Source organism: Dendrobates tinctorius, unplaced genomic scaffold (genome assembly GCF_039654945.1).
Source record: "Dendrobates tinctorius isolate UK_male_01 unplaced genomic scaffold, ASM3965494v1 ptg000083l, whole genome shotgun sequence".
Lineage (NCBI taxonomy): Eukaryota > Metazoa > Chordata > Amphibia > Anura > Dendrobatidae > Dendrobates > Dendrobates tinctorius.
The window spans coordinates 35,487,875-35,512,472 of record NW_027361751.1 but is presented as its reverse complement, the minus strand read 5'-3'; the positions used below and the strand labels follow the sequence as shown (position 1 = coordinate 35,512,472).

General features: G+C 45.5%; 1 protein-coding gene across 2 annotated transcripts in view; it reads right to left on the bottom strand.

Annotated features, from left to right (window-relative positions):
* LOC141097196 (ras-related protein Rab-3C) overlaps positions 1 to 24,598 on the bottom strand; it is a 314,211-nt gene that overhangs the window by 62,670 nt on the left and 226,943 nt on the right. For both annotated transcript variants that reach the window (XM_073584299.1, XM_073584298.1), the window contains exon 3: positions 24,067 to 24,185. In XM_073584299.1, coding sequence (XP_073440400.1) covers positions 24,067 to 24,185 — 119 coding nt within the window. The remainder of the gene's footprint in view (positions 1 to 24,066; positions 24,186 to 24,598) is intronic.

Below are 24,598 nucleotides of genomic sequence, written 5' to 3'. Positions count from 1 at the left end.
TTCAAGAGGTAGTCACCGGAAATGGTTTTCACCTCACAGGTGTGCCCTGTCTGGTTTAATAAGTGGGATTTCTAGCCTTATAAATGGGGTTGGGATCATCAGTTGTGTTGTGCAGAAGTCTGGTGGATACACAGCTGATAGTCCTACTGAATAGACTGTTAGAATTTGTATTTTGGCAAGAAAAAAAGCAGCTAAGTAAAGAAAAACGAGTGGCCATCATTACTTTAAGAAATGAAGGTCAGTCAGTTCGAAAAATTGGGAAAACTTTGAAAGTGTCCCCAAGTGCAGTGGAAAAAACCATCAAGCGCTACAAAGAAACTGGCTCACATGAGGACTGCCCCAGGAAAGGAAGACCAAGAGTCACCTCTGCTGCGGAGGATAAGTTCATCTGAGTCACCAGCCTCAGAAATCGCAGGTTAGCAGCAGCTCAGATTAGAGACCAGGTCAATGCCACACAGAGTTCTAGCAGCAGACACATCTCTAGAACTGTTAAGAGGAGACTTTGTGCAGCAGGCCTTCATGGTAAAATAGCTGCTAGGAAACCACTGCTAAAGACAGGAAACAAGCGGAAGAGATTTGTTTGGGCTAAAGAGCACAAGGAATGGACACTAGACCAGTGGAAATCTGTGCTTTCGTCTGATGAGTCCAAATTTGAGATCTTTGGTTCCAACCACCGTGTCTTTGTGCGACGCAGAAAAGGTGAACGGATTGACTATACATGCCTGGTTCCCACCGTGAAGCATGGAGGAGGAGGTGTGATGGTGTGGGGGTGCTTTGCTGGTGACACTGTTGGGGATTTATTCAAAATTGAAGGCATACTGAACCAGCATGGCTACCACAGCATCTTGCAGCGGCATGCTATTCCATCCGGTTTGCGTTTAGTTGAACCATCATTTATTTTTCAACAGGACAATGACCCCAAACACACCTCCAGGCTGTGTAAGGGCTATTTGACCAAGAGGGAGAGTGATGGGGTGCTACGCCAGATGACCTGGCCTCCACAGTCACCAGACCTGAACCCAATCAAGATGGTTTGGGGTGAGCTGGACCGCAGAGTGAAGGCAAAAGGGCCAACAAGTGCTAAGCATCTCTGGGAACTCCTTCAAGACTGTTGGAAGACCATTTCCGGTGGCTACCTCTTGAAGCTCATCAAGAGAATGCCAAGAGTGTGCAAAGCAGTAATCAAAGCAAAAGGTGGCTACTTTGAAGAACCTAGAATATAAGATATATTTTCGGTTGTTTCACACTTTTTTGTTAAGTATATAATTCCACATGTGTTAATTCATAGTTTTGATGCCTTCAGAGTGAATCTACGATTTTCATAGTCATGAAAATAAAGAAAACTCTTTGAATGAGAAGGTGTGTCCAAACTTTTGGTCTGTTCTGTATATGTGTATATGTGTATATATATATATATATATATATATATATATATATATCTGTATATATGTATATATATACATATATATATACTGCTCAAAAAAATGAAGGGAACACATCCTAGATATCGCTGAATGTCAAATTCCAGTTGCAAATCTTTATTCATTACACATGTAATGCATTGAGAGCAATAAAACATAAACATGATTAAAATTAATATCCCATAAAGTGTGATTGACATGGAATTACATTGTGTTGTCTAATTGTTCCCTTTATTTTTTTAAGCAGTGTATAAATACCCTCATTAATAAAATGGTACATAAAGAGTTAAATAAAAAGACACACAGACATGAAATTTGCGTGAAACGCAATATCTGTTTATTTTAAAAAAAAATTGTAAAAAAAACTGTGTTGGCTCCAGCGTAATTTTCATAACCAGCAGAGGGAAAGACGACGGCTGAGTGCTGATGTTAATATTCTGGGAAAGAGCCAATAGCCATAAACGTACCCGGGATATTAATATCAGCTCACAGATGTTTGCTTAGCCTTTACTTGCTTGTTTACAGGGAAACCCCAGAAAAAATTGACATGGGGTCCCCCTATAAAATCGAACCAGCAAAGGCTAGGCAGACAGCTGTGGGCTGATATTAACAGCCTGGGAAGGGGCCATGTATATTGGCACCCCCCAGGCTACAAACATCAGCTCTCAGCCACCCAAGAAATGGCGCATCTTAAAGATGTGCCAATTCTGGCACTTAGCCTCGCTCTTCCCACTTGCCCTGTAGTGGTGGCAAGTGGGGTAAAATTTGGAGGGTTGATGTCACTTTTGTATTGTACGGTGACATCAAACCAACTGATTAGTAATAGTGAAGCAGCAAAAAGACACCTATCCATTACTAATCCTATAGTTATATGGTAAATAAAGACACAGCCAGAATAAAGTCCTTTAATTTAAATAATCACACAGACTCCTTTATGGAATCTTAATTTACCATACTTACTGCATCGCCTAATCCCCGACTTCCTTGATCTCCTGCAACAAAAATAAAATAATAAACCAACATAAATACTCCCTGTCCAACGTAGTTGATTTACCGAGTGTCCCACAACGATCTCACGTGCAGAACAGTCACATCGGGAGATGTGACTGCTCAACTCGGCCTCCGGTGATACACTGACAGGAGGTAATCGCTCCTGCAGTGTAACACTGAGAGTTCATCAGAGTGGCACCACACTTATGGCACAGCAAGTGAGAACCGTTGCTGATCAGCAGATCAACTCCGGTGAACTCTCATGGCGGCGCAGTGATACACTACGGGAGGGATCACCTCCCGATGTGACTGTTCTACAAGTGAGATCGTCGTGGGACACTCGTTATTAAATGGACTACGGTGGAAAGATAAGTATATGTTGGTTTTTTATTTTATTTTTGTTGCAGGAGAGGTGGGCGTCGGGGAATTAGGTGTTTGGTGAGTATGAATATTTTTTGTTTGTTTTACAATTGAACACAGTCGCCGGATGATGGGACTACCATCCCATCATCAGCTCATGCTGTCACTGTTATATGTGACAGCAGACATAGCCGGATGGGAGTAGCAATCCCATCAGAAGACGCCTGGCTAAACACAGACACCCACAGACAGACATCCATAGACAGACACTCACAGAGAGACACTTGCAGACAGACATCCGCAGACAGACATCCACAGACACGCACATATTCTCCGCTCACACATATTCTCCGCCCACACACTCTTCCTCCTTCCTTTCTGCAGCACTTATGGCACACAAATCAGCAGCGAATCCGCAAACCTTTTTACACCTGCGGTTTGGCTGTGGATTTGACTAACTCAATTGAAGTCATTGGGTGCAGAAACGCTGCAGATCCGCAAATATGATTGACATGCTGCGGAAAATAAAATGCTGAGGATCAGGATGGAATTTTCCAAAGCATGTGCACACCAATTCTGGATTCCCATTGGTCAACATTGCTTGAGCAATCCTTTGCGGATTTGGTGCAAATCCACAACGTGTGCAGATAGCCTAACATTACTGATCTAGGCAATCAAACGGCTATATAATTTTTACAACACAACAAACTCTGTAAAATCAAAACTCCAAAAGAAGGACAGAATTAGTTTTTTTTTTTCACTATTTCATCGAACTTGGTCTTTTTTATCCCATTCGCAGTACATGATGTGGTAAAATGAATGGAGTCATTCGAAACTACGACTCGTCCTGTATCCGGGACAGTTGGGACTAGAGATGAGTGGATTGATTCACGTGTCTCTAGTCCAGTGTCCAGGTCAGTGGTATCTGGCAGCTGGACGGGAGGCCCCGAATCTCTAACCTTCTGGTGTCCGCAATGCAGCTTTTGATTAGCCAGGGCTGGTGCAATGTCATCTGTGCGTCCTGCTCATCTATAGTTTGGACATGAGGAATTATTTTTTGTTCCTTCATTCACAGTCAGAGCCGTCAGAACTTTCTCATCTTTATGTAGCCTCATAATACGACATCCGGCTTTTTTTTGCACCTGTAAGGCCGTGTTCACATGTTGCAGAAATATTGTCTTTTTTTGTTTTCTGCAGGATCCACACCAAATTACTCAATAAATCTCCCCTTATTTGAGGCGTTTTTGCTGCAGATGTGAAGCCACGTTTTCAATATGTTTTTATAGCACAGAAAAGTTTTGATTCTTCAATTAAAAAGTAACTGCAGATTTTTACATGCGTTTTTTCAGGCTCCACATAGTAGACAAGAGAGAAAAAAGCACCAAAACCGCACAGCTCAGCAGCGTCATTATACCACAGGGGGCGCAGTTCTCATGAAATCACATCCACTTTGCTTGGACAGTTAAAACACTGCAGAATTTCTGTGCAAAAAAAGCAACAGAAAATATGAAGCATTTATGCTATATATGAACAAAGTCTAAATTTCTGCTGAACTCCGCGGTTTTGCTGCATTTTCTTTCTATAGGCTTCTTCTGGGAAAAAAAAACTCATGAAAAAAAAACGCCACTGTAGTTTTAAACACAGACTCAAAGCTTTTCTGTAACATTAAAAAGCATTAACAAGTCTGCATCATATCTGCATCAAAATCACATCAAATAAGGGGAAAACCAGATAAAAGAAACACAGCAAACATGCAATACTCAGGGAAGATTGCTACTGGGTTGTGTGCAGAAAAAAAAGCAGTATTTACGCTACGTGTTCTCAGCGTAGGGTTTAATAGAAAAAAATATCAATGACGCCATTTACTGATAATCTGATTGGTGTTGTGCAGGTTGTCAGGATTACAGGGACACCAAATATGTCCGTGTTATTTGCTGATTTGTGAATTTTATTATTTTTTTAAAAAATGCATTAAAAATTACATTTTTTTTCTCATTTTCAAATGTTTTTCATTATTAATTTTTAGCAATTTTTTTAAGATGAAGAAATCTCTTTCATACATTGTACATAGAAATACAATGCTACCAGTATAATCTGCCTGTAGAGTCAGAGTTTGCAAAACGGATCAAGGACACAAAATTCTCCCCATTACATCGCCAGAGCAGGTGGCTCTGCAGCTTTAGCTCCTTCTTGTGAGTTTACCAGGTAGACTAAAAAAAAACCCAAAAACATTTTTTGTAATTGCTTCTCATTATTTGCATTAATTTTATAGGAACGAAAAAAAAAAATCTTTTTCTTCACCTTAGTATACAGGGAACACAGAAATATATTGTTTTATACAATCTATGACTATGTATAAATGTAGAATCCGATTTTTTTCCACAGACTTACTGACTTTCATGCTGTGATTTTCCTCAGACAGATTCTGTCCAAAGACAAAATCAGAAATCTGCACGGTCCCATCGATTAACCTTGGTATAAGTACGATCCGATGTCTTGCACTTGGACTGAAAATACGATGGTCTGCACCTGCCCTTAGGTGGAGGGGTGAGTGGGTGAAAGTGCAGAAAGTAAAATGGACCACAGTGGTAAGGGGTTAAAGAAATCTTCAAAAGGGCCCTCGACTACCACAGGTCTTTAAACCCTTACCACCGTGGTAAGGCAAGAGATGTTCCCATGATGGACACTAAAGGCATATGAAGGCATATAACATACATAGTAACATAGTTTTGAAGGCTGAAGGAAGACCTTATGTCCATCTAGTTCAGCCTATTTTTAGTGCAGCTGTTCTGCATTGTTGATCCTGGGGAAGGCAAAAAACCCACAGAGTAGAAGCCAATTTTCTCCATAGGGAAAAAAATTCCTTCCCCTAAGCTGGGTCAACCATCTACCTATAATATTCTGTTATTCGTAACCTTCTATACTGTTACTCACAAGAAAAGCATCCATTCCTTTCTTAAATCCATTCAGTGAGTTGGCCATCACCACTTCCTCAGGAAGAGAATTCCAGAGCCTCATTGCTCTTACCGTGAAGAACCCTCTTCTATGCTGGTGCAGAAATTATCTTTCCTCCAAACAAAGAGAATGCCCCCTTGTTCTTGTCACAGTCCTTGGTACAAACAGTTCATTGGAGAGATCTCTATATTGCCCTCTGATATACTTGTACATATATATTAGGTCTCCCCTAAGTCTTCTCTTTTCTAGAGTAAATAGACCTAATTTTGATAACCTTTCTGGGTATTGTAGTGAACCAACTCCATTTATCATTTTAGTAGCCCGCCTTTGAACCCTTTCAAGTTCAGTAATGTCTTTCTTGAGCACCGGCGTCCAAAATTGCACACAATACTCCAAGTGTGGTCTGACGAGTGATTTGTACAGAGGGAGAATTATGTTTTCATCTTGTGTCCCCAGACCTCTTCTAATGCATCCCATGACTCTATTTGCTTTGGTGGCAGCTGCCTGACACTGGGCACTCCAATTTAGCTTCTTATTGACTAAGATGCCTACGACTTTTTCCATGTCTGATTTCCCCAGCAGTTTCCCATTTAGTAAGTAATTGTAGCATCTGTTTCTCCTTCCCATGTGCATAACCTTACACTTATCTGTGTTAAACCACATTTGCCATTTTTCAGCCCACTTCTCCAATTTTCTCAAATCTGTCTGTAGTTGCAAACTGTCCACCTTTGTGTTAACTACCTTACATAGTTTTGTATCATCTGCACATACTGACATTTTACTGTGTAAGCCATCCACTAGATCATTAATAAATATATTAAATAGTAGGGGGCCCAATACAGAACCTTGTGGTACCCCACTAGTAACCCTGGCCCAATCTGAGTATTAATAACCACTCTTTGTTTTCTATCACTAAGCCAGCTACCTACCCATCTACACACATTTTCCCCTAGCCCAAGCTTTCTCATCTTACTTACCAATCTTTTATGTGGGAGAGTGTGAAATGCTTTAGAGAAGTCGAGATAAATGACATCCAATGATTCTCCTTGGTCCATTTGAGAGCTTACATCCTCATAGAAGCTGATCAGGTTAGTTTGACAGGAGCGATCCTTCATAAATCCATGTTGATATGGAGTTAAACATTTATTAACATTGAGATATTCCATAATGGTATCCCTTAGAAACCCTTCAAAAATTTTAGCCACAAGAGATGTTAAGCTTACCGGCCTATAGTTTCCAGGTTTCCTTTTACACCACTTTTTGAATATTGGTACCACATTTGCTTGTCGCCAATCAAAAGGAACAGACCCTGTTTCTATAGTCTTTAAATATAAGGAATAGAGGCCTGTCTATCACATTACTTAACTCCCTTAATACCCGAGGGTGAATGCCATCAGGGCCTGGTGATTTGTCAATTTTAATCTTACTAAGGCGGTTTCGCACTTCTTCCTGGGTTAGGCAGGTAATACTTAATGGAAAGTTTACATTATCACTCTGCATTTCCCCTGGCAAATCCTTTTCCTGTGTGAACACTGTTGAGAAAAAAGTAATTAAAACATTTGCTTTTCCCACATCGCTTTCTATGATTTCACCCTCATTGTTCTTTAAAGGGCCGACACCATCAATTTGAATCATTTTACTGTTTATATAATTAAAGAATAGTTTGGGGTTTGTTTTACTTTCCTTAGCAATGAGTCTCTCAGCTTCCACTTTTGCTAAATGTATTTGTTTTTTACACATTTTATTTTTTTCTCTATAACTTTTTAATGCTTCTTCATTGCCTTCTTGTTTTAGCTTCTTAAATGCCTTGTTCTTGTTATTTATTGCCCTTTTTACATCCTTATTTAGCCACATTGGTGTTCTCCTGTTCCTAGCCCTTTTATTTCTGTACGGTATGGCTAGCTCGCAGTGGGTGTGTAAAACTGATTTAAATATTTCCCATTTATTTTCTGTGCTCCTATTTTTGAGGACATTGTCCCAATCAATTCGGCGAAGGTCCTCTCTAAGCTGATCAAACTTTGCTTTCCTGAAATTCAGCGTTTTTGTAACCCCCTTCCAGGGCACCTTACTGAAGGACAAGTGGAATTGTATTATATTGTGGTCACTGTTCTCTAGGTGCCCATCGACTCCTACTTCTGTTATTCTATCTGGCCTGTTGCTTAAAATTAAGTCCAGAAGGGCTGTCCCTCTAGTTGGGCCCTGCACAAGTTGTGACAGATAATTATCCTTGGTCACTGACAGAAATTGGTTTCCTTTCTGAGATACGCAGGTTTCAGTTTCCCAGTCTATGTCGGGGTAGTTGAAGTCCCCCATAATAATCACCTCATTGTGATTTGCTGCTTTGTCTATTTGTTTCAATAATACATTTTCAGTGGTTTCTGTTATATTTGGTGGCTTATAACAAACCCCTATGAGGATTTTATTACTTTTCCCACCTTGTATCTCCACCTATAGAGACTCCACCTCTTTATTTCCCTCTTGTATATCTTGTGTGGGCTTTAAAGTGGACTTTATATATAGATAGACTCCACCCCCTTTCCTTTTTTTACGATCCCTCCTAAACAAATCATATCCTTACAAGTTAGCCGTCCAGTCATAGCTGTCGTCTAACCATGTCTCAGTTATTCCTACTATGTTGCATTTTTCCTCATACATTACCAACTCCAGATCTTCAATCTTATTGGTCAGGCTTCTTGCATTGGTCAGCATGCAGGAAAGAAGTTTTGCTTCATTTTTCTTAGCTTCCTGTACCCTGTCTTGGGTCCTCTTTACCACATCTAGTATCCTTGATTAGTTGTCCTTCTGCTGCATGTTCTTGTCTGCTGTTTTTCCTCCCATCCCCTCTTCTAGTTTAAAGCCCTCCTGAGGAGTGTGGCAAGTCTTGAATATGAATATGGCAGAAACCATTTTGTGAGGTGTTTGCAGACAGATTCGGGTGTGTTAATGTGTTAGACACGTGCTTACCAGTCCTTGATGAGACGCAGACACACTAGGAGGACATTAGACGATTTTGAGATTCCGGGAAAGACAAGCCAGGGTTCCCATGGAAACTGTCCGCCTCCATTTCATCAAAGAGGAAGATGCTGAACACTGACCTATGTATTTACTTTGTGTTACAAAATATTGGATCAGCAAAGCTTTCCTTCAGACAACGACAAAATCCCCGGCCAGTCCCTTGTCTGTGTAATTGCTATATTTGCATTCACACCTTCTTTCTATCCAGGCACATTGGTTTTTGAAGACTTGTTGTTAAATTTTTGAACCGGCACCAAAAATATATTTTAGAAATAGGTTTTGGCATTTGCATAAAAGAATGTATTAGCTTATTGAGTTTCCTTACAAACAACATCCAGTTTTCATACTTTTTTTTTCCATTTTTGAAGCTGAGACATGGGGAGCAATATCAGAGGGTCTCAGAAGCCTCTTACAATAGAGAATTGTATTGGAAAGGGTTAATAAGCACTTCTAGGACAAAGACATTTGAAGTCTTGAGCTTGTGTTAAAGGGAATCTGTCACCAGAGTAGCAAAAATGTTATCATGTACAGACAGAGATCCTGATTAAAGCGATGTATCAATTATTGGGATTTTCAGTGTAGTTATGATAAAAACACTGTTTTCTCAGCGGGCGATGATCTTTACAGGACTAGTAAACTGCTGCCATGTAGTCCTCCATATTCATGAACTCTGTATAACCCCGCCCCCACCACTGATTGGAAGCTTTTATGTGCACTGTAAATGGACATTCAGTGGTGTGGGCGGGGTGTTATGGCTGGCGGAACGCACCAAATTATAAAATAAAAGTGGGTGCGTTCGCAGCCCGGGGTCCACCGTGCAGAGGTGGTACACTGCTGCTAGGTAATGGTGGGAGAATAAAGCGGTGTGAAAACAGTCACACGTGGGTTACGTCACCCAATGTGAACAGGAGCTAACTCTAATTCACAGAGCCACACATCCGCTGAACGTGGATGTCGAAGCCTGTTCAGCTCACAGAGCCTGGCTAAAGAGCGCACAGCAAGCGGCCACAGAATACTACCCCAAGGACACAGGGTTAGAGTCCCTCTAGGCCCACTGAGAGCAACGGCGTCGCTGCCACGAGCGCCGCTATAGACGCTGGCTAAGGAGTATGGAGCACGTGCACTGAAACATGCCGAGTCACCGATGATGAGTACTGCCTGACTCAGACTCTGACCTACCTACACCTAAGCCTGGGCGCTAGCAGGCTAGGCTGCACAACACATGCGTACCAAGGGTAGGAGTTTCATAATGAGTCAGTCACCAGAGACATTCATACGTGCATACACCACTCACTCCTTATAGTCTGAAAATACAGTCTATCCTAGCGGATGGCCGAGCGTCCAGGACCTTCCTGGCTTCTCGGATGGACCAATCCGAACAGGAGCAGGACCTGAGCACGTGACCTTCGATCTCCAATGGGGGATCACTTCTCAGTGGCCAGACATGAGGACTTAGTCCCTGGAGAATCTCGCTGCTGAGCAGCCTGCACTGCCATAGCTGTGCCAGAGGTGGCAGCAGCAAGCAAACCCACGGAGCTGAGCAACCTCCTCTGCGGCTGGAGAGGAATGGGAGACCGCCGGAAGCAAGGCTCGGGATTCCCGCTGTGCAGCAACAGGAACCCGACGCCTAACGTTTCCCCCCCAGGGCCCCTCCTCTCTGAGCCTCGCTGTGCTCAAATTCCGCAATGAGAAGAGGAGCGTGGATGTTCTCCACCGGCTCCCAGGTCCGAGCCTCAGGACCATGACCCTTCCAATCCACCAAGTAAAACTTTTTGCCCCACATCACCTTGCATCCCACGATGGTATTGACCTCAAACTCGTCTGATGACAGGTCCGATGTCCCGGCAGATGGCTCAGAAAACCGGGACACGTGAATCGGCTTAAGGAGAGACACATGAAATGTGTCCGAGATAGCCAAGTGTGGCGGAAGGGCCAGGTGGTAGACCACAGGGTTGATCTGCTCGAGGACCTTGAAAGGGCCAATATAGCGCTGTGTGAACTTAGTGGATTCAACCCGCAGCCTGATGTTTCGGGCAGAAAGCCACACTAAGTCGCCAGGGGCGAAGGTCAGAGCAGGACGCCTGTGTGCGTCAGTGGAGACCCTCATTCTCTCCTTGGAGGCCTGGATAGCATCCTGTGAGCGATCCCAAATGTCACGTGCCTCCACCGCCCAGTCTGCCACCCTTGAGTCGGTGGACGACACGGGCATGGGCACGGGATGCGCGGATGCTGGCCGTAATTTAAGAGGAATGGGGTCTGACCGGTGGAATCGGCCACAGCGTTGTTCAAGGCGAACTCTGCCCACGGCAGCTAGGATGCCCAATCATCCTGCCTGGCCGAGACAAAATGTCGCAGATATGTCACCAGGATCTGGTTGGCTCTCTCAACCAACCCGTTCATCTCGGGATGATAGGCCGAGGAGAGATTTAGCTCAATGCTGAGCAGAGAACAGAGCTCTCTCCAGAACTGAGTCGCAAACTGAGGACCCCGGTCACTGACAATCTTATCCGGCATGCTGTGCAGGTGGAAAGCATGTTTAATAACAACGCTGCCAGGCCCCGTGCAGTAGGTAGTCGCGAGAGTGGTACCAGATGCACCATCTTGGAGAAATGATCGGTGACCACCCAAATGACGGTGCTGCCACTGGACTTGGGCAGACCCACCACAGAGTCCATACCGACCATCTCCCAGGGCCCGTCCGCTACCGGCAGGGGATAGAGTAACCCAGCGGGCCGCTGCCGAGAGGACCGATTCTGGGCGCAAGAGACGCACGCCTGAATATAGTCCCTGACGTCACAGGCCATATGCGGCCACCAGTACATCCTCGCCAGGAGATCAGAGGTCCGTTTTGTCCCAAAATGTCCCCCCACCCTGGACGAATGAGCCCAAGAGAGGACCTCTGGTCACAGATGGGCAGGGACAAGAGTCTTGCCCGGAGGTACCGACTCGAGAGCAACCGGAGCCACGGTCCTCAGATTCTCCAATGGGACTATCAGCCGAGGCTCCTCCTCCTCCGATGACACCACGGAGCGAGAAAGAGCGTCGGCCCGGGCGTTCTCCCCAGAGAGAAAATGCAGGGTGAAATGGAATTGGGAGAAGAACAAGGACCATCTGGCCTGCCGAGAATTCAGCCGCTGGGCAGTCTGTAGATAGACCCAATTTTTGTGGTCGGTGAACACCTGGAAAGGGTGGCGAGCCCCCTCCAGGAGGTGTCTCCACTCTGAGAAGGCCAGCTTCATTGCTAGCAACTCCCTGTCCCCGATGGAATAATTCCTCTCCGCCGGTGTGAAGGTCTTAGAGAAGAAGAAGCATGGGTACTTCCGACCTTGCGAGTCTTTCTGGAACAGGACCGCTCCAGCACCGACGGAAGAGACATCCACCTCCAGAATGAAGGGCTTATCTACATTGGGCCGATGTAGAATGGGAGCGCTAGCGAAGTGGGATTTAATGGCGGTGAAGGCCTTAGAGACGGTTTCCGACCACAGTTTGGTGTTTGCACCCTTCTTGGTGAGGGCTGCCAAGGGCGCTACCAAAGTTGAGAATTGGGGGATGAATTGGCGATAGTAATTTATGAACCCCATAAAGCGCTGCACCGCTTTGAGAGAATGGGGCTCCTGCCAATCCATCACCGCCTGTAGTTTGGCAGGATTCATGGCCAACCCCTGGGCCGAGATGATATAGCCCAGGAAAGGCAAGGACTCCTGCTCAATCACACATTTCTCCAACTTGGCGTAAAGGGAGTTTGCCCGCAGGAGATCGAAAACTTTGCGAACATCTCTCCAGTGGGAGTCAATATCTGGAGAGTAATTGAGAATATCGTCCAGATAGACTTCTACCGAGGTGGTGAGCAACTCCCGGAAGATATCGTTCACAAAGTCTTGGAAGACGGCTGGAGCATTACACAGCCCGAAGGGCATCATCAGGTATTCATAGTGCCCATCTCTGGTGTTAAATGCCGTCTTCCATTCGTCCCCCTCGCTGATGCGAATCAGGTTATAGGCTCCTCGCAGATCAAGCTTAGTAAACACTCTCGCTTCCCGTAGCCTATGGAACAGTTCTGATATCAGGGGTAGAGGATACTTGTTCTTAACGGTTATGGCATTAAGACCCCTGTAATCGATGCACGGACGTAATTCTACATTCTTCTTTTGGACAAAGAAGAATCCCGCTCCCGCCGGAGACACCGACTTCCTAATGAATCCTCTTGCCAGATTCTCCCTGATATACTGAGACATGGCTTCTGTCTCTGGGAGAGATAGGGGGTAGACTCGACCCCGAGGAGGCTCAGCATCGGGCAAGAGGTCAATAGGACAGTCGTAAGGGCGGTGCGGCGGAAGGGTCTCTGCTGCCTTCTTGGAGAAAACGTCTGCATACTGCTGGTACGGCTTGGGAAGCGAGGAGAGATCGGCGGGAACCTCAGAGGTAGCGACCTGTATGTAGTCCCTCAGACACCTACCCTCGCAGGACTTGCTCCAACTGAGGATTTTTCCCGAGGACCACTCTATATGAGGAGAGTGAGCTCATAACCAGGGAACCCCTAGGAGGACCTGGTCGATACCTTCGGGCATGACAAGAAGAGACAGCATCTCCTGATGGGAAGGAGACAGTGAGAGTCTCAGTGGAGCCGTCTGGTGGGTGATTTGGGACAGGAGTGTCGCACCATTCACCACTCTGATAGTGACAGGTTGAGGTAGCAGGTCCAGGGGAATTGTGTGTTGTAGGGCAAAGGCAGATGACATGAAATTGCCCTCCGCTCCAGAGTCCACACAAACCTCCACAACCAGAGTGGAAGAATTAAATTCTTACGCCCCTTTAAACAGGAGCTTGGAGGAGAAAGTCGCTGTGTCTAGTAGGCCCCCTCCGATAACCACTAGATGGGAGCGTGGGTACTGGTTAGCAAGGTGCCCAATCTGCCGACAACGGAAACAGACTGAAGGTACCCGCGCGGACTGGACCCTGGACCCCGTGCGGGACACCTTCATGGCCTCTGGAGGCTCAGGCAGCTGACCGAGAGGTTCCAGCGGTCTAGCAAAGTTTGGAGCCAACCTATATTGTTGGCGGGACTTGGAGCGCTCCAGCCCTCGCTCAGTGAAGCGAATGTTAATTCGGGTGGAGACCGTAATGAGCTCCTCCAAAGTGGTGGGCACCTCCCTGGTGGTCAGGGCGTCTTTGACATGATCAGCCAGGCCTCTCTAGAATATAGGTATGAGAACCTTATCTCGCCACTCAAGCTCTGAGGCCAGAGTTCTGAAGAGGATGGCATACTGACTGACCAGAGACGAACCCTGGGTTGGGCCAGCAACTGAAGTGCGGTGTCGTGCGGGACCCGAGGCCCCAGCAACACCTGCTTCAAAGTGACCAGAAAATGGGTGGCACTCTGTACCAGGGGATCCCCACGCTCTCACAGCGGGGTGGCCCACTCCAAGGCCCTGACCGACAGAAGCGATATGATAAATCCCACCTTGGCCTGCTCAGAGGGAAATCGCATGGCCAGCAAACTCCAGGTGAATGGAGCACTGACTCACGAAACCCCTGCATGAAGCACTATCACCCGAGAACTTTTTGGGCAGCGGGAGGCGAGACAAGTTCGGGGCAAGGCTGGCCGTGGAGACACAGGAGACAGCCTCTGTAGCTGCTTGAACAGCGACCGAGGTAACATCCGCACCTGAGGTGGAACGCTCTAGCGCTGCCAACCTACCCTCCAGCTGCTGGATGTATCTATGCAGTCGTTGTTCGTCCGCCATTATTAGCCAGACCCTGGCGCTAGGATAATGTTAAGGCTGGCGGAACGCACCAAATTATAAAATAATAATGGGTGCGTTCGCAGCCCGGGGTCCACCGTGCAGAGGTGGTACACTGCTGCTAGGTAATGGCGGGAGAATAAAGCGGTGTGAAAACAGTCACACATGGGTTACATCACCCAATGTGAACAAGAGCGAACTCTGTTAATTCAGAGCCACACAACCGCTGAATGTGGATGCCGGAGCCTGTTCAGCTCACAGAGCCCGGCTAAAGAGCGCACAGCAAGCGGCCACAGGACTCTGCCCCAAGGACACGGGGTTAGAGTCCCTCTAGGCCCACTGAGCGTACGGCGTCGCTGCCACGAGCGCCGCTATAGACGCTGGCTAAGGAGTATGGAGCACGTGCACTGAGGCGTGCCGAGTCACCGATGATGAGTACTACCTGACTCAGACTCTGACCTACCTACACCTAAGCCTGGATGCTAGCAGGCTAGGCTGCACAACACATGCGTACCAAGGGTAGGGGTTTCATAATGAGTCAGTCAACAGAGACATTCATACGTGCATACACCACTCACTCCTTATAGTCTGAAAATACAGTCTATCCTAGCGCATGGCCGAGCGGCCATGCAAACCTTTTATAGCCGCGAGCGTTCAGGACCTTCCTGGCTTCTCGGATGGACCAATCCGAACAGGAGCAGGACCTTAGCACGTGACCTTCGATCTCCAATGGGAGATCACTTCACGGGCATGTTCAGTTTCCCGACATGAGGACTTAGTCCCTGGAGAATCTCGCTGCTGAGCAGCCTGCATTGCCATAGCTGTGCCAGAGGTGGCTGCAGCAAGCAAACCCATGGAGCTGGTCTGGGCAGAGTGCCCTCCTCTGCGGCTGGAGAGGAATGGGAGACCGCCGGAAGCAAGGCTTGGGATTCCTGCTGTGCAGCGACAGGAACCTGACACCTAACACGGGGTTATACACAGCTCAGAATTCAGAGAACTGCTAGACAGGGCTGTGGAGTAGGTGCTCATTTTGGTGGAGTCAGAGTCTGTATAAAATGGACCGACTCTAACTCCTAAAATATATAATAAATTTTGTACAGTAGTTCAATGCAGAATGTGCTGAATATTTTTTCATATGAATTTGGGAAAGTTTTGAAATCTCTATATATAAAACTGAATGTATGTATATATGTGTGTATCACCAACCAATCACAAAGCATCTTTCATTTCACCAAAGCTGTTCAAAAGAAGCTGAGCTGTGATTGGTTGCTATGAGCAACAGTTTTCCTTGCAACCAATCACTAAGCATCTCTCATTTCACCAGAGCTGGTTAAAAGAAGGTGAGCTGTGATTGGTTGCTATGAGCAAGTTTTCCCACTTGACAACACCTCAGCAGACACTGACATGGTGGGAGAAATCTAGCATCTCTGGGAACATAAGCTCCCAGCCATTGTCTGCCCACCTGAAAGGAGCAGAGAAGACATTACAGAGATGAATCCCCCTCCTGCTCCCATATACCCATCACACATCCTCCACCCCATAGGCACATCTTCCCTCTTTAAACGGATCATTGGAATGGAAGTCAGAGCAAATCCTTCAGCGCTCTGGTTCTGACCCCAGGCCTCTCTTAAAGGGATCCCCGTAATGGAAGTCAGGACCGTTCCACTCAGCTCCGTGGTTCTGACCCCAGGGTCTCTTAAAGGGATCATTGGTATGGAAGTTAGGGCAAATCCATCCAGTGCTTTGGTTCTGACCCCATGCCTCTCTTAAAGGAATCCCCGGTATGGAAGTCAGGGCAATTGCCTTCAAATGCTTTGGTACTGACCCCAGGCTCTCTTAAAGGGATCTCCTGTATGGAAGTTAGGGCAAATCCCTCAGCGCTCTGATTCTGACCCCAGGCCTCTTTCACACTTCAGTTTTTTGCATCAGTTCAAATCCGCCAAAAAGTCAGAGAAGCGGATCCGTTCTCCACTGATGTGAACGGATGGCACAGGATCCGTTTTCAGACGGATCCTGAAAATGAGGAAATAAAGGAACTGCTGACCAGGAAGGGGAGAGAGAGAGCGAGAGATTTTTTTCTTGTTTTGTCCGGCACCCAGAAAGAATTTCGGGTTAAATGAGTGTCTGGAGGATCCGCCATGTACTGTATATAGGAGACTGAGGGGCTATGTGGGAGCTTATACTGTGTTTGGGAGACCTGGCTCATACTGTATATAGGAGGCTATGTGGGGGCTCATACTATTTATAAGGTGCTATGTGGAGCTCATGCTGTATATAGGAGGAAATGTGGAGGCTCATATTGTGTATGGGAGGATATGTGGAGGCTCATACTCTATGTACTCTGAGAGGCTATGTGGGAACTTGTACTGTATTTGGGTGATGGCTCACTGTATATATGTGGAAATATGGGGGCTCAAAGTATATAGGGGTTATGTGGGGGCTCAATTTATTTTGTGTGGTTCATAATGTATATTGGGGGATATTAAGTAACAATAATGTTTTTCAAATATCAAGAATGGTTCCTTTTTGCTGGAGTTTGGTAAACCTGAAGCGTCAGTTTTGGTCATTTCCTGAACTTTGTTTTACAGCTGTGTTTTTGGCATTTTTTAAGGTCACGAAATACTAAAAAGTGCACAAATTATAATACAAGGGTGTGGGTCGGTGGTGTTTTTAGCCTTCTCATTGACTTGTATTTTAAATAGTGAAAGTCTTCCTAATGGAAAACACAAAACAATGGTAATTTTTTTAATGCTTGGCATCTTTCAAAGCCTAAAGCATTTAAAAGAAGTTGAAAGATCTGAACATATAAGCAGCAAGTTATTTTTACATTGAAATTAATATATGCACTCTTTTGAGCATTTTGTTTTGTGGTGTTTTCTGTGAAAACAAAATCACCAGAAATAGATGACATGTGAACATACTCTTAACCTCTTCATGATCGGAGGTATTTTCGTTTTTGCGTTTTCTTTTTTTGCTCCCCTTCTTCCCAGAGCCATAACTTTTTTATTTTTTTGGTCAAAATGGCCATGTGAAGGCTTGATTTTTGGGGGAAAAGTTGTACTTTTGAACGACACCATTGGTTTTATCACATTGTGTACTGGAAAATGGGAAAAAATTGCAAGTGCGGTGAAATTGCAAAAAAAAGTGCAATTCCACAATTGTTTTTTGTTTTGTTTTTAATTTTTAACTATGTTCGCTAAATGCTAAAACTGACCTGTCATTCTGATTTTCCAGGTCATTACGAGTTCATAGACTCCAAACATGTCTAGGTTATTTTTTATCTAAGTTTTTCATCTATCTGTTTTATCAAAACAGCTGACATTTGCCAGAAAAGATGTAGGCTCAGCGCCGGAGCCCACATCAAAGGGAGGGTGACCGACAAAGGCGAACTATTATGCCTGATGTCAGAAAGGGGCTAGCATTTCTCAGAGATATTTCATTGCAGTGAACCAATTTTTTTATGTATCATATTACTGTTGGTTTTCTGGTCTAAAGATTACAATTCCCAGAATGCAAACCAGCAAGTCTTTATCAAGATAGATTTAAGCTATCAATTTAGCTCTGAATCATGCAGAATTGTAAATGCAGCTCTAAACTACAATACATCATAATAGAAGTATATATTATTTATTATAGCGACTTTTATTCCATGGCGCTTTATATGTGAGGAGTGGTATACATGATAAAAAAACAAGTACAATAATCTTGAACAAAACGAGAGGAGAGAGGACCCTAGCCATGAGAGATCACAATCTACAAGGGATGGGTGAGGATACAGAAGGTGAGGGTAGAGCTGGTTGTGCAGCGATATGGATCAGTGGTTACTGCAGGTTGTAGGCTTGTCAGAAGAGGTGGGTCTTCATGTTCCTTCTGAAGGCTATGGTAGGCAGAGTCAGATATGTTAGGGTAGAGAGTTCCAGAGTAGGGGGGATGCGCGGGAGAAATCTTGTATGCGATTGTGGGAAGAGGAGATAAGAGGGGAATAGAGAAGGAGATCTTGTGAGGATCGGAGGTTGCATCATGCAGGAAAGTATCGGGAGATTAGGTCACAGATATATGGATGAATATATGGATGACACAGGTTGTGGATGTCTTTGTATGTCAAGGTTAGTATTTTGATCTGGAGTATTTATTTATTTTATATAGCGCCATTAATTCCACAGTGCTTTACAGACATTATTGTCACTATCCCCGTTGGGGCTCACAATCTAAATTCCCTATTAATATGTCTTTAGAATGTGGGAGGAGACCACAGTACCAGGAGGAAACCCACGCAAACACGAGGGGAACATACAAATTTGCAGATGTTGTCCTTGGTGGGATTTGAACCCAGGACCCCAGCGCTGCAGTGCTAACCACTGAGCCACCATGCCACCCTGGGCAAGTATCTGGGCATTGGGGAGCCATTGAAGGGATTAATAGAAAAGCACCATGAGAGGTGGATTAGACGGTCAGCAGAATTTAGGATAGATTGTAGGGGTGGGAGAGTGTTAGAGAAGAGCCCACAAAGAGGGAACTTGCAGTAGTCAAGGCAGGAGATGATGAAGGCTTACACTAGTGTTTTTGCAGATTATTGGTTAAAAAATGTGCAAATTTGTGAAATATTTTTGAGTTGGAGTTGGTAGGAAGTGGCAAGGGCTTGGATATGTGGTTTGAAGGAAAGATCAGAGTCAAGGGTTACCCCGAAGCAGCTAGCTTGCGAGACTGGGCAGAGTGAGCAGCCATTAACTTTAACGGATAAGTCTGTTGGGGGGGTTGATTGAGAGAGGGGAAAGATGATGAATTCTGTTTTATCCATGTTAAGTTTTAGAAATCTAGCAGAGAAGAAAGATGAAATAGCTAGCAGACAGATATTGTCGGATTCTGGTTAGTAAGGAGATGATATAGGCTCCAGAGAAGTAGATCTTTGTGTCATCAGCATAGAGGCGATAATAAAAACTGTGGGACTTTGAGCTGTCCCAGGCCAAAGGTGTAGATGGAGAAGAGCAGGGGTCCTAGAACTGAAGCTTGGGGGACACCGACAGATAGGGGGTGAGATGAAGAGGTGGAGTGTGAGTGGGAGACGGTGAATGTCCAGTTTGTTAGTGTAGGGAAGTGGACTGACCTATGGACCTGTCTGAAGCAGGAAAGTGAATGTAAAGATGGGCAGTAAATATACTTGACGTGAATTTGTATATACGTGTGGGAAACAGCTGGAATCAGGAAGAGATGGTGTAGGACTGGGTTTTGGCCACTAGGGGGAGACAAAGAACAGCAGGAAAAGGAGACGGTGCAGTACTGAAGATTGACCACTAGAGGGAGACAAGAGAAAGCAAGGAAAGGACTTAACAGCAGTTAATGCTTAAGAAACCGCATAGTCATGGTGGGCGGAGTTACGGGGACTCAAGAAGGGAATTACTAGGCAGGGGAATAAAAAGGGAGAGGGAGTTCCAGAAGGGAATCCAGTCCAGAAGGAGGAGTTCAGCAGTGGAAGGAGACTGAAGGAGGGAGAGACTGAAAAGAGAAAGAGCTCTGGAAGGGACTGGAAGGAGAGACGGTCAGGGGGGTGGCCCTGACAGGATAGCCGCAGGACAGAGGAAGCCCGAGGGTACCAGACGGATGAACTCGGACAGGCGAAGCACTGCCGTGGTAGGCCTAGGGCAGCTGTAGCGACAGAACCACAAGGGACGTCACTGTAGGAGAGAGAAGAAGGTGCAAGGTACCCGGGCCTGTGTGTACGGAAGCTGTCGTGTTGCCGTCGTGTTGCTGTGGTCATCGGGAGGATGGCCAATAAAGAGGACCTGTTGAACGTACACCGGTTTCTGTCTCCAGTCTGTTCGCTGCGAAAAAGGGATCAACCCCCAGTTGGTTCACGTACCTACATTAGGTATAAAGAGATCTAGAATAGGGCCAGGTCTGTGATACCTAGAGATTGTGAGAATCTGTAGTAAGAGGGAGTGGCCCACTTTATCAAGAGGACAGGTCCAGGAGGAGAAGGACAGACTAGTGTCGCTTGGATTTGGCACCTAATAGATCATTTGTGACTTTAGTCAGGGCTGTTTCAGTGGAATGATGCGGTTGTAAGATTGTCAAAGAGGGAGTGGGAGGAGAGGCGAGAGGACAGGTCAAAATAGACGTGTTGTTCCAGTAGTATTAAGGCATACGGGAGAAGTGATATGGGGTGATAGCTAGACAGAGATGATAGGTCAAAGGAGGGTTTTTTTAGGACGGATTTGATCAAGGCATGAGGGGAAGACACCAGTTGATAGTGACAGATTGAAGAGATGGGTTAGTTTTGGGATGAAGACTCTGGTGAGGTTTGGAATGAGGTGGCACAGAATCAGGTCAAGTGCACTGGTGACGAGACGTGATCTGAAGAGTAGAGAGACAAGATGATCTCCTGTAAAGGCAGAGAAACTGGTTTTGGAGGAGGATGTCTGAGAAGTTATGGGGAGAGGCAGTTTTGACTTTAGGCCAAAGCTTTGTCTGATGTTAGCAATTTTCTGCTTGAAGAATGAGACAAAGTCTTCAACTGAGATGAGAGGAGATGGTGGAGGCACTGGAGGATGTTGATTTTGCGAGCTTTGGAATGTTTGATCGAGGTGACCGATTCAAGCACTGCAGCTGCTGTGATGCCACATAAAGTGGCTGTAGCATCTGTATTGTGTGAGAGTGAGTGAAGAACAAAGTGTTTGAACTTTCTGCGAGGGTGTGCAAGTTTGTGGAGTTGTGAATGTGCACCTGGCGAGGAGAGAGAAGAGAATGTCAGTAGGTTGTGGTCAGAATGAGGGAGAAGTGAGCTAGAGAGGTTAGATGTGGAGCAGAGGCAGGCAAAGATGAGGTCCAGTGTGTGGCCCTCTTTTTGAGTGGCTGCGGATGACCATTAAGCAAGACCGAAGACGGAAGTGAGAGATAGAAGCTTAGAGACAGCTGAGTGGGAAGTGTCAATGGAGATGTTGATGATAGTGGGGATGTCAGCGGAAAGGAAATTAAGTAGCCAGGTGGTGGAGTGGTTAAAGAAGATGGTGGCTGGCCATGGGGGGTGGTAAATGACAGCCAGCTGGAGGGTGGGGTGGAGTAGATGTGCATGGAGTGCACCTCAAAAGAAGGCAGAGTAACTGAGGGTGGCAGTGGCTTTTGTGTGAAGGAGCAGTTATCTGACAGGAGAAAACCAACTCCTCCACAATTCTTGCTGCTGGGGTCGGGTGTGTGTGAAAAGTGGAATCCACCATAAGAAAGTGCAGCTGGAAAGGTTGTGTCAGAGGGTATGAGTCAGGTTTCGGTGATTCTGAGGAAGGAAAGTTTGTTAGTAATGAAAAAATCATGGATGTAGGAAAGTTTGTTGCAGACAAAGTGAGGGTTCCATAGAGCTCCTGTTAGAGGGACTGGGGAAGCAGGGGCTGGGTGAAAAGTTAGAAAAGTTGTGGAAATTTGTTATAGATCATGGATGGGAGGTAGAAATGGCTGTGGAGATGAGGACCAGGATTTGGAGAGGAGCAGAGAAAGTGTTAGTAGCTGGGAGTACGAGAGCATGAGGTGGCTGGCTGGCTGTTTTTGGAGACAAAAGATTTTTTGTTGAGGAACAGTTCTGAGGAGGAGGAGGTGAGATGGATGGGGAGGATGGAGGGAGAGATGACTAGTTCATTGCTGGGTGTAGGGAATGGGAGGTTAGTAGAAAGCGGAGGACTATAGGGTTGAGAGTGAAAACAAACTGAAACATTGGTTACTGTGGCTTTGTATGCAGTTCCCTTCTGGTCTAATTTACTGCAGTACACTTATATGATTGCATGATGAGGACTAAGGTCGGAGTCACACTAAACAAATGGAATATCGGTCCCAGTCTCCCTGCCGAGAGTCGCACAAGTGTTCTCCATATGGCTATCCGTGTGTAATGCGTTTCCAATGCGATGATGTGATTTTTTTCTCACTTATGTATTCATATGACATCCGTATGACATGCGTATCGCTTTACATTTCTCCCTGATTTTCCCCATTGAATTTAATGGCTCAATGGGTTGAAATGAGGACAATATGTGCGTATTTGTCGCAAGCTAGACGAATGGTCCGTGTGGTGTCCGAGTTTTTCTCGCACCCATAGGCTTGCATTGGCGAGTCTCAGACGATATACGCATACAATCGCATCATGCTGCGATTTTACACGCACGTCGAATACGCTTGGAAAAAATATGGAGATGGGAGCTGCCTCATAGCTTAACACTGAGCCGAGTGCTATGCGATGTTTTCTCACATAGCACTCATCCATATTCTACGGTAGTGTGACCACGGCCTAAGTCTATGCAGACTTGGTGCTCACAATATATAGCTGCTAACAAATGCATTCAGGTGTGAAGCAGAAGAGAGGCCTGTGGTCATCAGATAATTACAACTGAGCCAGATTCAGGATTTATCAATGGCAGCGAAAACAAGGTGGTCAAAAAGAAAAGTGGGGGTGTGCAGTGGTCAGTTTACTAGCATACCAAGTAAATGCACACAGAAAAGGTAAGAGTTATCACAGAGTTTAAATATAAGAACTAACTAGGTAAAAGGGCAAAATGAGCAATTGTAACTACACAGTGCTATTGTCAGGATCCTGACAGCGCCGGCGTACAGCCCTCGCTGAGCAGGGACTCACCAGTGCTGTAGGGGCCCCGGGGACAGTAACAGCTGGAAAGTACAGACACACAGGACCTGAACACTGAAGTATTAGCAAGCAGGCACAGGACCTATAGTCATGTGACCGCAAGGGGGTGGGGCTTAGCGTCCTGCTTACTGAGATGGTAGAACACTTAGAGTCGGGCAAACCGGAGATCATACACAATACGGGCAAATGAGGTACAGGAGGAACAAGCAGATGGGAGGTCAGACGAAGCCAAAGGTCATACACAAGAGGGCGGTGCGGTACCGAAGGGACGAGCAGAGAACAGTCGAGTCACAAGCAGAGGATCATACACGAGAGGACGGTGCGGTACAAGAGGGTCAGGCAGAACTCGTAACAGGGACAGAACCGGATCACAACCAAACAAGCAACAAGTTATCAGGCACAAGGCACACGTATACAAGAGGTCAACTAACTCAGCCGAGGGCAGGAGTATAACTGACACTGGACCTAGGTCCAGTGAGCATTACATAGCCGCCCTCTGCCAGACAGAGGCAGAAACAATTAACCCCCTGTCTGACCAGGACGGGCTAAAGCGAAACCCGTCCTGGATCATGACAGCTATATAATGTGATGATTGAAATATAAGAAGAGGATAAAAACTTTGATGGGAGGGGAGCTTCTTTAAGACAAAAAAAATTACTACTTCAATTGCACTCTGCAGAGTAGAGACAATGATTATGTTCATTTTCACATAAATCCTAAATTCAGCCCCTAGAACAGCAACATCACAGATGTAGAAGGCACATTACTGTCATACTTCATCCGTCTATCTATGGTCACGATGTGCTGCTATCTCACTATGACGAGAGGCACATGACAGGCACAGTGTTTTATCGCTTGTCACTCATAGACTGAGCGGCGGGATGCAATTCTGCACAAATAAAACATGTCCGACAAGACGAGCGCTCGGTCCGCACAGCTGCTGCGTGAAACAAGAAGCACTTACCAGTCCTGCACCGCATTGAACGACTCCTCGTTTGTGATGTCATACATTAAGATAAAACCCATAGCACCTCGATAATAAGCTGTGGTAATGGTGCGGTATCTCTCCTGACCAGCTGTGTCCTAAAATAAGAAAGAATAAGGAGTCATGTTAAGAGTTTTTTAAGGCAAGACTCATTTTTGGCTCCTGTAGAGGTTAGTACTGTAGAAGAGGATTCTACTCTGATCCATTCAATAACTGTGCAACAAAACCTAATGGCAAATCAATGCTTATGGTTTTACTACAGATTGAACCCCGGGCCTTCTGCTTGTAAAACGCAGAATTTCTTAAAGCGTTTTTTAAGTTTAAGAATACAGTGGGGAAAATAAGTATTTGATACACTGCTGATTTTACAAGTTTTCCACCTACAAAGAATGGAGAGGTCTGTTATTTTTATCATACGTACACTTTATCTGTGAGAGACAGAATCTAAAAATAAAAAACAGAAAATCACATTGTATGACGTTTAAATAATGAAATTGCATTTTTATTGTGT